General features: G+C 38.3%; 2 protein-coding genes across 5 annotated transcripts in view; one reads left to right on the top strand and one right to left on the bottom strand.

The window, feature by feature from the left end:
- B3GALNT2 (beta-1,3-N-acetylgalactosaminyltransferase 2) overlaps positions 1–639 on the top strand; it is a 28303-nt gene extending 27664 nt beyond the window's left edge. For both annotated transcript variants that reach the window (XM_040057523.2, XM_040057525.2), the window contains exons 11-12: positions 85–141; positions 498–639. In XM_040057523.2, coding sequence (XP_039913457.1) covers positions 85–141; positions 498–632 — 192 coding nt within the window. In that variant the 3' untranslated portion in view covers positions 633–639. The remainder of the gene's footprint in view (positions 1–84; positions 142–497) is intronic.
- The window catches only part of TBCE (tubulin folding cofactor E), a 50470-nt gene continuing 37697 nt past the window's right edge, over positions 229–13001 (bottom strand). For all 3 annotated transcript variants that reach the window (XM_040057521.1, XM_040057520.1, XM_040057522.1), the window contains exons 7-17: positions 12510–12612; positions 7889–7965; positions 7544–7639; positions 6861–6925; positions 6713–6777; positions 6111–6263; positions 5226–5379; positions 4696–4764; positions 3624–3683; positions 2237–2328; positions 229–1969 (exon numbers count right to left, since the gene is read on the bottom strand). In XM_040057521.1, coding sequence (XP_039913455.1) covers positions 1877–1969; positions 2237–2328; positions 3624–3683; positions 4696–4764; positions 5226–5379; positions 6111–6263; positions 6713–6777; positions 6861–6925; positions 7544–7639; positions 7889–7965; positions 12510–12612 — 1027 coding nt within the window. In that variant the 3' untranslated portion in view covers positions 229–1876. The remainder of the gene's footprint in view (positions 1970–2236; positions 2329–3623; positions 3684–4695; positions 4765–5225; positions 5380–6110; positions 6264–6712; positions 6778–6860; positions 6926–7543; positions 7640–7888; positions 7966–12509; positions 12613–13001) is intronic.

Below are 13001 nucleotides of genomic sequence, written 5' to 3'. Positions count from 1 at the left end.
ATACATCTTATTCCAGGCCACAGTCACGCTTTATGCTTTCTTGGTGCTCATTTCTGTATTTTTTATTTTCATGTGTCACCTCAGGGTGAAGATGTGAGCATGGGCATCTGGATGGCAGCTGTAGGACCCAAGCGATATCAAGTAAGTCTGAAGGAATTGTCTGACCTTACAGAAAGAGGATATGACTGCTGTTCCAAGTAGCATAAAACAGGATAAATATTTTTTTCTTTAAAAAGGAATTGAAATAGCCATTGAGTTAAAATCCAGAGGGAAAATATTCTAAAGAAGTATTTAAAAGGCAAACCAGGAAACTGCCACAAACCACCTTCAGACTCCATCCCTACCCTCTGAATAGGTCTAGCAGATCAGTTTGGGACCTTTGTGTGTGACCTTTGTTGCTGGAAACAATAAACACCTGATTCTTGCAAGTGAAGCTTGTTGGACACGACATACTTTCTAAGAAAAACAATATATTGAGAGGGTTCTCTCTCTTACAGGATGGTCTCTGGTTGTGTGAGAAGACATGTGAGAGTGGCATGTTGTCTTCCCCCCAGTACTCTCCCCAGGAGCTGGGAGAGCTCTGGAGATTAAAGGAACTGTGTGGAGATCCGTGTAGATGTGAGGAAAGGTGATGGACTTGCCTTGGAAAACAGGGTAGTGTATAATGATCATGGAAAAGTGTACATTTGGATTCATTCCTGGAACAATAAGAAATATTTAGGTACCTTTTAATGTTGGGTTTCAACTACAGTATAACAATATTTGCACATCCCTTTTGATAATTACAAGTGGACTGATACTATTCGTTTTCTATAGTATAGATGTTGATGATACAGAAACCAAAATGTTCAAGATAAAAAAAAAAAAAAATCATTTTTCTATAAAGTCAAAGACCTACTTGTAATTAATAAATGCACATAAGAATGCCAACTAGCCTGTCTTTTGTAAATTAAAGCACTACTGCTCTGACTCAGTGTAGGGCTGTTCCAGGATCCCGTGTAGAGTTGTGCTCAGCACCAGGGCAGCTGGTAAGTCTTGCTGCAGCAGGTTCTGTGCTGTCTAAGGGGTTGCCCTCATCTGTGCAGGGACAGGGACAGCAGCGAGGGCTAGGATTTGTGATTAGTTTATTTGTACCATTGTCATTCTAGATAAAAATAAAATCAAGGCTTGCTTATACCAAATCTTCAAGTACTGCAAACTTGGCCTGATTTAGGAGGGATTTCTGAGAGCTCACTGTGTTATTAGATATGAATCCGAGGTTACACAAGTGAAAGTAAAATAAGATTGAGGAACAGCATGCTAAAGATTGTAAAATAACTAGCAAGGCCTTGCAGTGTGTTGAGAACTTATTTATAATGTGGTATGTTAACACTGTAGGGTAGAAGAAAGGTCTGGCACATTTTGACCCTAATCATCTAAGATAGATAGTTCCAAAATTACTGCTGGGTTTTGTTCACTTTATGGTCATTGGATGTAGATGAAAGCAAAGAGCAAGTGACCTCTGAGTGCGGCACTAATCTTGTCAGCAAAGAGATCACAACTACACCCTGTACTCGGTTCAGTAAAACAAATTCTCACCGCTGCTGGGGGAAGGCAGTATAAAATCTTGGCAAAAGGGTGGCCTTGAGTTTTATTTAATTGAAGCATTATTTAATCACTGTTTGGTATCTCTCCAGAAGGACAAATGAGCAGATGTTTTCGTGGAGGCTGACGATCAAGTTGAGGAGCTGAAAGAACAGTTATACAGCCCTCTGGTGCCATGTGTGAAACTCATATTCACCTGTGTGTCTGCTCAGGCAGAGGCTCTCTGTGTGTCTGTCTCTCTTCTGCAGTTCCTGTGTCAGCTTTTCCTTCAGTCCAGCAAGAGAGTCCCTTCTTACCACCGTACTAACACACAGTCTCCACTTTCTATTGAGTAAAACTGCAAAGGCTTTAAGTCATTGTCTAGTTCAACTTCTTTTCCTTCCAACTAGAATAAGAAAGCAAAAAAACAAAAAAACAAAAAAACAAAAACACCTCATCAGACTTAAACTGAAATCCCTTCATGTAAACCAAATAGCAGGCAGTTGCCATCAGGGAGAATCTGTCATATTACAGGAATGAAATTAGAGCCTAAATTACAGCATGAAGACAACCCTCCTCAAGTGAAATGAATTTCTTTATAGTATTTTAGAACATGCTATGGACCTTTAGCAGCATGAACTATTTTGTTGTTGAATACCTGTTTTTAACTCACTTTAGAACTTTCATAGGACAGTTTCAGTTCGGAACCAGGAATTTTAAATAGGCGATACAGCAGTCCTTTGACCTTCTGAATAGTCATAGACTCTGTTGAGGGGAGAGAAAGAAAAGTTACTAGAAAAATGCTGCTGCCACTGAGCTGTAGCAAAGTACCAGTGTTTCACTTCACTTGCTTATAGCAACAGTGAAAGGCTGTATTGCTGCTTCAGTTCTAACATGGCAATAACGTCTTTGGTACCTGAAACCAAATCTGCTACTGTCAAGTGGAAAACGCTTTAACCTGTGGGGGACAGGGCAGGATGTGCTACTACAGATCAAGCCCTTTGATCCCATACGTGTTACGGCTTCGTAATTTACCTTTTTTGAGTCTGTATTTCTACATGCTAAACAAAGTGACCTTTGGGACACACACCAGCCAGGTTCTGACTACTTGCATCTGGCAACTGTTCCTTGCAGTATTCGTTACCAGGAATTGGCTTTCCCAGCACAAGTAAGCAAATGGCACTGTGGAACTAGTGACATTCTTCGGAATGCTATGGAGTTATTAGTCCCAAACACATTGTCAGCAGAGTTGTTTATATTATGAAGTCAGTTAGAGGAAGGGGTATTTTTTGTAATGGATCTCAAATGAGTAGACGTAGTTTGTTGCAGAGGTGATACCTGTGTTTGCAATAGATAAACTCAGTATTTTGGTTGAACTTCTTTTGAAGCTTTATCTAAAGGCACAGCAATAGTGAGTTATTCCTGTAATACCACACATTGTACTTAGACGAATATTTTTCTATCAAACATTTTTGTAAAAGCTGTATCTATCTGATTTTATGCAACTTGTGATAATAAATGTGATTTTTATTTTAGAATAAAGCTTGAATACTTATTTTCTCTCAAACTTCATTTTGACACATATTTCCAAAACATAAGCTTAATTTAGAATGGTCTTAATCATTCTAGTCTCACTATAGGCACTAAAACTTCAAAAGACAAATTTGATGAAGGTCAGAACTAGATTTCTAAATTCATGTATTAGATACTAGACCTTATTATCTAGATTTATACACAGTGTGGTTGCCTCTTAAGACTTCACCTTCTGGTTACTTGGTTAACACATCCACCAGACTTCATCCCTGTTAACTGGCCTTTAATTGCCTCAGACACATTAATCATGAAACCAGCAGCAGCATCATCAACTTCCCATCTTCGAACTGGACTGAAAGAAAGTATGAAGGCCAGAAGAATAATGACTTTCTCAAAGCATTTCTGCCTTTGTCATTTCTTTATGTGACAGAGGAAAAGCTTTCAGGAGCTGACAAAGCCAGAGGCAGCTGCCATTCTTTAATACAGTTGTTTGAAAAGGAGCAATGAAACAAGCCAAGACTTCTTACCTGGCAGTTTTTTCTCCACTGGCTTCTGTTCGGGTTTCTCAGGACACTTAATTGTCAAAGCTTAAAGAAGAAGGATGAGGCATTAGTGAAAGACCAATAATAAGCCCAGTTCTGGCAGAAGCATAGTCTTTCTACTCTGTTTTTATTACAAATTGTTTCCCTTAGCTCAGCCTGATCTGTCAAAAATTAGGAGGTAGCCTGCATCTGAGCAGTTAAGATAACATTTAGTCATTATCTGAAAAATAAGCAAGTTTTTATTCTTCTTTGATTTTGTAGAAGTGACTCTCTAATGCTTAAAGATGGGATTCTTTTTTGTCAAAATGAGTATTTATGTAAAAATGCTAAATTTCTATTTTATGTTTTAAAAATAACCTGCAGTAGAATGAAAATAGCTTATCCAGTTTAAAACGGGCTTTTGGTCCTCTGAAAAGCACCATGCAAAGACTTTTAAAGGACATTATTAGCCTAATTATTTTACAGAGATTAAAAGACTTATCCTTTAAAAAAGGTTTATATTATGTCTAGCCAACCAAATTCCTTGTTCTGTTTAGTCTTCCACCTAAATGCATTAGAATGTAATGCTTTAAAATACTATTTTGCCCATGGAGTAAAAAATTGCAGTTTTTCTATCAGCTGGGAAAGACAGCTACCTGAATTTGCAAGTCCAGGATGTAACTTAGTTTAGATATGTAGACAGCCCCAAAGCTACCCATATTTTTCTTGTCTGTCCTAAAATTAAGACGTTATAAAAAAGTTAGTATCAGAAAACAGTGCAGCTATCAAGATTTAAACTTGAGAAGTCTTCTGTAAAGAAGCCACTTGCACTCTCAGAAGGGAGTATCAGTAACCTTTGTTCTCCATTAAATCTCAGTTGAGAAAATCATTTGGCTTGGGTTGAGGGAGGAAATGAGAGCACACAGAATCAGGTTTCCAGTCAAACTCACTGAGACAGTTGAGGAAAGCAAAATTACAACCTGGAACTTTTCCTTCTCCATATACACCTAGGAGACAGTAAGCTCATAAAATATTCTAAGTGCAGAAGAAACAATTTTGAGCATTTCTGGCCTCTTACTCAGGAGCTGATTTTTCAGAGTCAAAGGCTGTCGTCCCTTCAGTTCTCCTTCTTCAGGTGCTCCATATTCTGTTGGAAAAAGAGTGCATGTAGAACCCTTCAAAGACTAAAACTCCAGAGCTAAGACCACCGAGGTGCAGGATCAGGCAGGAGTTCCTTTGGCACAGACGCGGAGCTCCTGCACCACGCAGTGCTGCAGACACGAGCCTCATTCAGCGTTTGGGACTCGGGGGTGCTGCTTATCCCTCCCACTGCTGAGAGAGCTGCTGCCTGCTCAGCAGCAGGGGTGGAGGGATGCTCACAGGTGCTGGGGTCTCAGGCAGCAGTGTCCCGAAGGCTGCAGTTCTGTGCAGCCACCCCGCAGGAGCAAAAGCCCACCCACACAGAGGCTCCCCAATGGATGGGCTTTCCTAAGGCTGCAGCAGCACGTGGAAAAAGGACCAAGGGGAAGAGAAATTGAAAACAGATCAAACCAGTGCTGCCACACTGCCAGAGATGAGGATATGCTGTTGTACTCTGCTTGTACTTACTAAGACAAAGTGTTGGGTATCTGGGATGGGCAGCAAGAAATGCTTCACTTGGTTTGTTTTTCTCTGGGTTCCAGTGCCCGCCAGCTTCTAGCCAGTCTTTTCCAAATATTTTGCGATAATCAAGCTCTGCTCCTCTTCTTTCAGCAGGAAGGATCTGTACTGACACAGGAATGGCACAAAATAAAATTATGTAACTTTCCAGAGAATAAAATCTAATCAATGCCACAGACTCCGTGGTCTTATTTGGTGTTCAGTATGTTTTAATGCTACCAAGAATCTTAAAACCGTGTCTCCAAATACTGACTGTTCCATGTATTCAGTGCATTTTAGAGCCATTAGGAGTCTTAAAGGCCCTCTCTCTTGGGTACTCACTGAGCCTTAAATGAATATATAAGCAAAGATTTTGCTGCATATGATGGTGCAAGGACGTTTTCTGCAACAACAAATCAGATGCTGCTTCTGCTCCCCTTTAGGATAAACATTTGCTGAAAGTCTGATTTGGTGTGGGTTATGGTAGTTTTCTATTGCGGAAGGCAAACATTGGTACTGCTGTCACTGAAACAGATTCGACTATGCTGCATTTTCTATTTTATTTATTTTATTTAAGAGTATGGGTTTTGTTAACAGTCCTGCAACATCAGCACAATTCAGGCACTGGGGAAAAAAACCACTATGGACCCATCTTGTCCAATTCCTCACTGAGTTAGCAATGCTTACAAAGAGGGCTCAGTCATGTAGCCCTACTGACAGGGGGATGGACTAGTTGGCACTTTACTTTTCCTGCACCCAAACAATCAATAATCCTAAAAGAAACTGAAAACAATTCCTCAGGTAGCGATTTAAAGTTTTTGCCAGACTCATGCAATTTGTTGCATTACCACATACCTCACAGTTGTTCAGAACCTCGAGCTGACTTATCTTGGCAATAATGAGCTGTATCAGGGTCTCTGGGTTCTTCTCTGTGTCCATGAAGGGGTTGTTGTTACACTGCAGTGCCCGCAAACTTGGCAGTTTGTCAAGCTCATTGATAGATGACCACTGAAATGGAAGGGAAGAGTCTTTTGAGGAAATAAAAAACATAACTTCATTTCATAACAATACTGGGTAACGCTGACTTTTCCTGTACAACAAACATGACTGGAAAAATTTTTTTGATCATCAGACCCAAGTACTTGGATCCCTTTCATTTAGCTAAGGAAAGAACTGCACTCCATTTTATTAAAAACCAAAACAAGGAATTAGTCAGAATTTTAGATCATTAGAATTCTCTGAGAGGAATTATGAAGTAGCTGCTATAACAAAAACGTGTTTTAACTGTTAAGAAATGTTTTTACATTTTTAAATTATGCCTCTGTATTGACCAAAGTGTTCAACTTACCTCAGAATCTTAGATGTACAATCAAAGAAAATTTTAAAAAGCAAACTTCAAGTTACTCTTAAAAGATACATTTCTTTACAAAATGTGAAACCATCACAACCTAACCTACCTGTGAAATTTTATTGTCATTTATTGCAAGGCGTTTCAGCGAAGGAAACATTTTAGTCTTGCATCCTAGGAAAAGAGTAACAAGAAAACAGTGAAAACTTTAAATAAACTGATTTTTAAAACTATAAATAAATTATTCTTTTACATACCAAATCCAGCATCAGGGAAGTGTATAGAAGATATCCCAGTGTTTCTAAGTATTAGCTGTTCTAATCTGAAATTTAATAGATACAATGATTACTGTATGTGGCACAGGAAGTTTTTTGCAAAGACATACAACCTAATTTTTTTTTTTTCTTAATAAAGATCTGCAGCTTTTGATGTGGTGCAACATCACTGACAAATGAAAAACAGCCTCACAGACAGTACCCAGACTTCAGCAGTGTTCAGGGAATAAAATTTTCAGCAATTAAGTGCAACAATTTCAAGCTTTCAGATTGGCTCCTGGATTTAAAATGTGTGATTTTCTAAATGATTTTTTTTTTAAATAGCTTGTGGCTATTGAAAATCATGGCTGCTGTTTTAGTGTACAGGGAAAGACGATAATTCTGCAAATCAACAAAATGTGGTAAATCACTTTCATTTCATAAGTGTATAATGAAAACCTAATAACACACAGCTGAAGAATGTGTTATTATACAACAAAAGCAAGATTACATTAAAATAGCTCAACTAAATAATGCAGTTACTCTCCTCAAGAGGGCAAAATGCCTCTACTTCAAGATCTCATTAATCTTTCATGCAACATCAATACTATCATATTTCAGCCAACAAGGACTATGCAGATGAATATCTAGGACAAAGAATTTCCAGCAAATTTGTTTACAGCTACCTGGGGAGCTGTGCTATTAGATGCAGCTGATTTCCATCCAGTAACTGGTTGTCTGAAAGGTCTAGCAACTTCAGGGTCTGCAGGACAGTATCAGGCCTGATACATTGGAAAAAACAAACACACACAAACACAGAATATTTAAAGTTATTGGCCAATGAAAACACTGTTTTCCTAAGTATATAATTGCATGCACACAATTGTGCACATTTATGAATGAAGCACATCACATGAAATTTGCATCAATTATTGTCGTGGTGATGTAAATGTTACAGGAATGTAACTTTTTGTGCTGTGTAACTTCGTGGTACATCAGTGGCTAAAAACTGACTGACTCATGTTACTTACCTTTCCAAAACTGTAATATTATTAGAAGAAAGGTACAACTCTTCAAGTACTGGCCATCCTTGAGCACAAAGAAGAACCTAAGAGCAAAACTTCATTTAATATAACAAAAGATGGGAAAAATATTTCAGAAATTATACTTCATGCAAATTTGCTCTGAATGTGTTCAGAACAAGCTATGGCTGCCCAAACTAGAGGAACACTTATTAAAGATTTCCCAGTCTTCCCTTTCTTCCAGATGGCTCTCGTGTGCGTGGATCTACCAGCACACATGACATCAAAGGGATTCTGCAGTCACAGAACTGTAAGTCCCAGGCTTGTGGCCACCCTCGCAGCTGAGACTGGAAACTGAGTCAATTTATTCACTGAGTTGGAGTGACCAGGTTTTCCCTATGATGAGATGAGGAGCTGGCTGTACAAACTATATATGTGCAGAAGTTCCAGAACCAGGTAACACATGTATCTCATCACGTCTGACAGAATTTTTTTTTAATATCTTAATTTATCAGAGCTTGAAGCCTTTTCTGTCTTGGGACTGTGCCAGCCTATAACCCACTAAAAGCCAAGAATTGCATTAATTCAACACATCCTGAAGTTTTCAAGTCCTTGTAAAGAAAACATATCAGTTCAAAAAGGGCTACAAATTGAACAAAGATACTTTTGGTTTAGAACTTATGCCCTGAAATTGCACAAGAGATATTATTTTACTTTACACAGCTTTTTCCTTCACAAACATTTACAGGAGGTAACCAAACCTTTAAAACTAAACACTTATTACAAGGCAATATAAACTGCTGGCATAAAATAGTTCTCTATGCAATTGTGAAAGTGTCGAGAATTGTGCAGCTTTAGCACATGGAGTTCCATAAGCACTGGAACTGATTGCTCTTCTACAGATTTGTGCCTGTGAGCGGCAAATTATTCTTTCCACTGAGTTTTTTTTTTTTCTGATGTGTATTCTCCATAATCAAAGTAAGCGTGAGCTCATCCTGCTACTCTTTCTTTGGTTGGGAAGCTTACAGGGGCTCTTCCATTCATCTACATTCCTGTCTTAAGGGAGTAAGTAGATAATTTATTATTTTTATGTCCCCAACTCTTTCCAAAATGTGATTGTAACTGACTAGGGGATTCAAAGTTTTTGAGATGCAAGAACACAGAGAGACCAATGTGCAGCACAGTCACCGAATGCTTGTTTTTACAGGAGGTTACAAAGGCCACGAGCAGTGGAATTCAGAGACCTGGACAGTCCAATTCAACTGGTTTAGTGCATAGCTGACCCCTTCTCCTGCAATCATCCCATCCCCTCTCCTTGGCACCATTCTCCCTGTCCAGCTGCATGAATCCATCTACCTGCAGGTCTATGTAACTGACTCAGACACCGTGCCAGGGGTGAACACTGAGGGCTCCTCAGGAGGCAGCCCGTGATTTGGAGCCCAACTGCTTCACACCCAAAAATATGAAAAAATCAACCTGCTGCCAAATCAGTAACACACAAACACAAACTCAGGTATAGCAACTTCTCCTGTTCCAAAGCAAGAGCAGGGAACATCCATATTTCATCTCTTTAACCTGATAGTGTTTCTCCATGTCAACAAGACAGACTAAAATAGTTATCCATTGGTGATGAAGAAGCATGACAAGAAACCTGCAGAGTCAAGAGAAATCAGGGGCATGTTGAGTAAAAGAGATTATTCCCCCACAACAGCCCTGCATGGGGATGGATGGAATAAAAAAACTGCACAAACCTGAAGTATCTGAAGATTTTCAATAGGCTGCCCAAATGACTACAGAATTGCCACATGATTGGTCGCAGCACAATTCCAAGAAACTCAGATTGCCAAAGTTGCAGCTACTGCTTAAAACAGCTTCCTCAGAAACCAAAGTTCACATATCTGACACTGAATTAACCCTCAGGAAAGCCTGGGGCCTCCTTGTGGATAGCTGGGGAGGTAACAAATACCCAGAGGAGAGCCACTGATGCTCAAAACCAGAAGAATAGAAATGTAAGAGCTGTTGCAAAAGAAAGAAAGATGAGAACAAGGAACGACTGTCACCATGTAAGTCCATGATATTCATGAATCTTTAGTCTGTTTATCCCAGGAAGCAAATAATATAATTGGGAAAGGCACAAAAAAGCTAAACAAGAATTAAAGCCATGAAACAGAGAATAGCTGTTCTCTGTTGCTTTCATATAAAACATTGGGACTTACTAAATGAAATTATCAGGCAGCAATATCAGAACCCAAAAAAGGTTAAATTAATGTTAAATGATATGTATAGCAAAATTTTCAAATGAATTCTTAATACAGTAAGATAAATTATGAAACAAAAATTCCAGAAATATGAATTAGAGGTATGTAGTCTTGAGCTCACAAAGCCACACAATTCCAGATTACTTTCTAAGAAGCTCTTGCCATGTGCTTACCCTTTGCCTGGAATTTTTCCCAACTACCTGCTGCTACTTGCTAGTGTCAGAAGCATGATCCTGCACTTCTGTTCTAACCCAGATTTTTCTTTTACCTTGTATAATAGTAGATTATATTATAAATATAAAACTTTAGTTTGAAAACAGAATCACAACTATGAGATTATGATATAAATGCTGAATAAGAAAAAAAGGGTTTGGAGCCATAAATATGAATTCATTACACTCAAATGCATTAGGTATTTTACAGGACATTTTTTTCCCCTTGAAAGTTATATGTTATGTTTTGAACAATCAATCAACAATTCTACAGTAGTAAGCTCTTTTATTGATATACTAATAATCTCAGAGGTATTTAGATATATGCAAATCATACACCAACAAAAGAATTCTTTTTGAAAACTGAAGCTCAAGGCATGTGAATGTGGAGCTGTGTATTGTTGCATAACAGTTAAGCATGTCCCTCTCCTGTTAAAAATACTTCAAAACAGAGGAAGAAACAAAAAAAACCCACTGAGTATAACTATCCCTATGCCAAATATCCTTACACATAACAGAATAATAATAAATAATAAATAACTTTAAATGCTGTTCACCATTAAATTGTTTTCATTTTAATCAAAACATTCCTAAGACTTTTGCCCCATTGACAATTTAAATGTATTTCTCATTTGCTTGGATTTTATTCATTATTATTTTCTATTTGAAAGTTGACTTTTTAAGTAACCCCCCTCAGAGCTTAAGCAGTGACATTTTCAAGAGGTTTGTTCACAGAGTACTGATGCCAGGTACAAGCCTTTATTTTTCCCCTTTTGTTTGGCTGCCCTGGAACACTTTCAAGCACAAGCTTATGTCTCCAACTTACAGGGAATGAAGCGGAACAAATTTATAAAACAGATTTTGGTACCAAAGATGTCTTCATGGCCAATAACGAATCATCAGCTAAAGGAGATTTAAAAACAAAACAAAAACAAAAACAAAAAACAAAAGCTGCATCATTTTAAGCTGCTCTGACTAAGCTGGAGCTTTCTCACGGCAATTTAGTAAGCCTTGGAGAACCCAAACCTGCCTGCAGCCATGGCTCCAACCAGCCTTTCAGTCACCCCATGGAGGCATGAAGGACAGCTGCTGGCCAGTGCCAACATTTTAAACACCACAATGCACAGATTTACTCTGATGAGCACTAGATGGCATTTAAAGTGTCTGTATCCACTTAATTCTTCCATTCCCTTCACCATTCATATTGCTGCTGCCATGGAGGGATTATCAACTGTCCTACCATAAATCCCACAGGCAGTTTTAAGAGCACAGTGAGTGGATGCTAAACAAAAACACAGCAGTGACCTTCCTCTAGTCCTGCTGCAAGACAAGAAAATGAAGAAGCTTCTTTCTACTCAAGCCCCAGTTTTGTAAAGTGCTCTTTCACTGGATAGCAGCTGGCAGCCCAGATCTGAAAAGTCATGTAATTTTACAATGCAGTACTATAAAATCTGACCCTGAGGAATCCAAATAACAGTTTGCAATTTAGAAGCCATTATAAGTAACGTGACACCGAGATACACTTCCTAAGCCCCGTCTCTGAAAAAAGGCCCACTGCTAACCCTAGCTGACAACAGGACTTCATTCCTAATAAGATGTCACACCAGGAGAGACTCATTTAAATGTGCCCAGGTTTCAGTGCCCGAAACAAATCAGACCTTTGTTTCCCCTCTGCTCTGTGCTGCCAATAACCAGGCATCCAAGAACCATCAGAATGGGCAAAGATACCAGTCCGGTCTCCTGCTGATGCAAAGTGATGCCAAAACCAGGAATTTCTCATCATAAGGAAGTATTTTCTTTCCACTTTCATTTGTTCTATTGCATGCAGAGAAGCACAGGTAAATCAAAAAGTTCTCACTTAAACAAACTTTGGGACACAAAGCTATATTGCACTCCAACTGCTTTATTTTCATTTGGCAATTTACAGATGTAGATGAAGTAAAATGTCTCTTATTAGGCTCTTCTGCCAATATTGCTTCCTTCATTATGTAGGAAGTACATTGGCTAATATGTAACTAACACAGTTACCCCACAGCACCTTTGCTAAGGATGATTTGATTTTCAGTAGAACAATACAGTGCACAAATGTTTATTGCGCTCTCCTTGCCTCAGAAACCTAATGATATTAAATTTAAAAAAAAACACAGGAAAGGCTATTACCTCTGTCCATGTTATTTCAGTTTGATTAAGTGCCAGAATCTTCAAGTTTGAAAATGCACTGGATGTAAAAGTTGATGTAGATGGAAATCTCATTTTGTTTTCACTGCATAAAAACAATATTTGCATTATGAATAATCACATGTATTGAAGTCATTAGTTTGGAGTTGCACATTAAAGAAAAAGAAATTTACACCCTCCAAAAGTTAAAATCACTGCCAAGATGTCACACATTTTAAAATATAATAAAATATATTTCTAGTTATATTCAAACATACTCTTTCCTAATTTACTTTCCTGCTTCAGGAATGCATATTTATTCAAGAATGCATATTTATTCATCTGTGGCCTCTTTCTCTTTCATTAAGTTTTGAACATGAAAAGAATGATTTTCATTAATATTAAATGAAACAGAGCCAGATCTCAGGCTTAAACTCCTTAGTGTTGACTGAAAATGAAGAGTCTACGTCACTATCCAGATCCAAGTAAAACAAA

This window comes from Hirundo rustica, chromosome 3 (genome assembly GCF_015227805.2).
Source record: "Hirundo rustica isolate bHirRus1 chromosome 3, bHirRus1.pri.v3, whole genome shotgun sequence".
Classification (NCBI taxonomy): Eukaryota; Metazoa; Chordata; class Aves; order Passeriformes; family Hirundinidae; genus Hirundo; species Hirundo rustica.
Note: the sequence above shows the minus strand (reverse complement) of the source record. Positions and strands in the feature narration are given on the sequence as shown.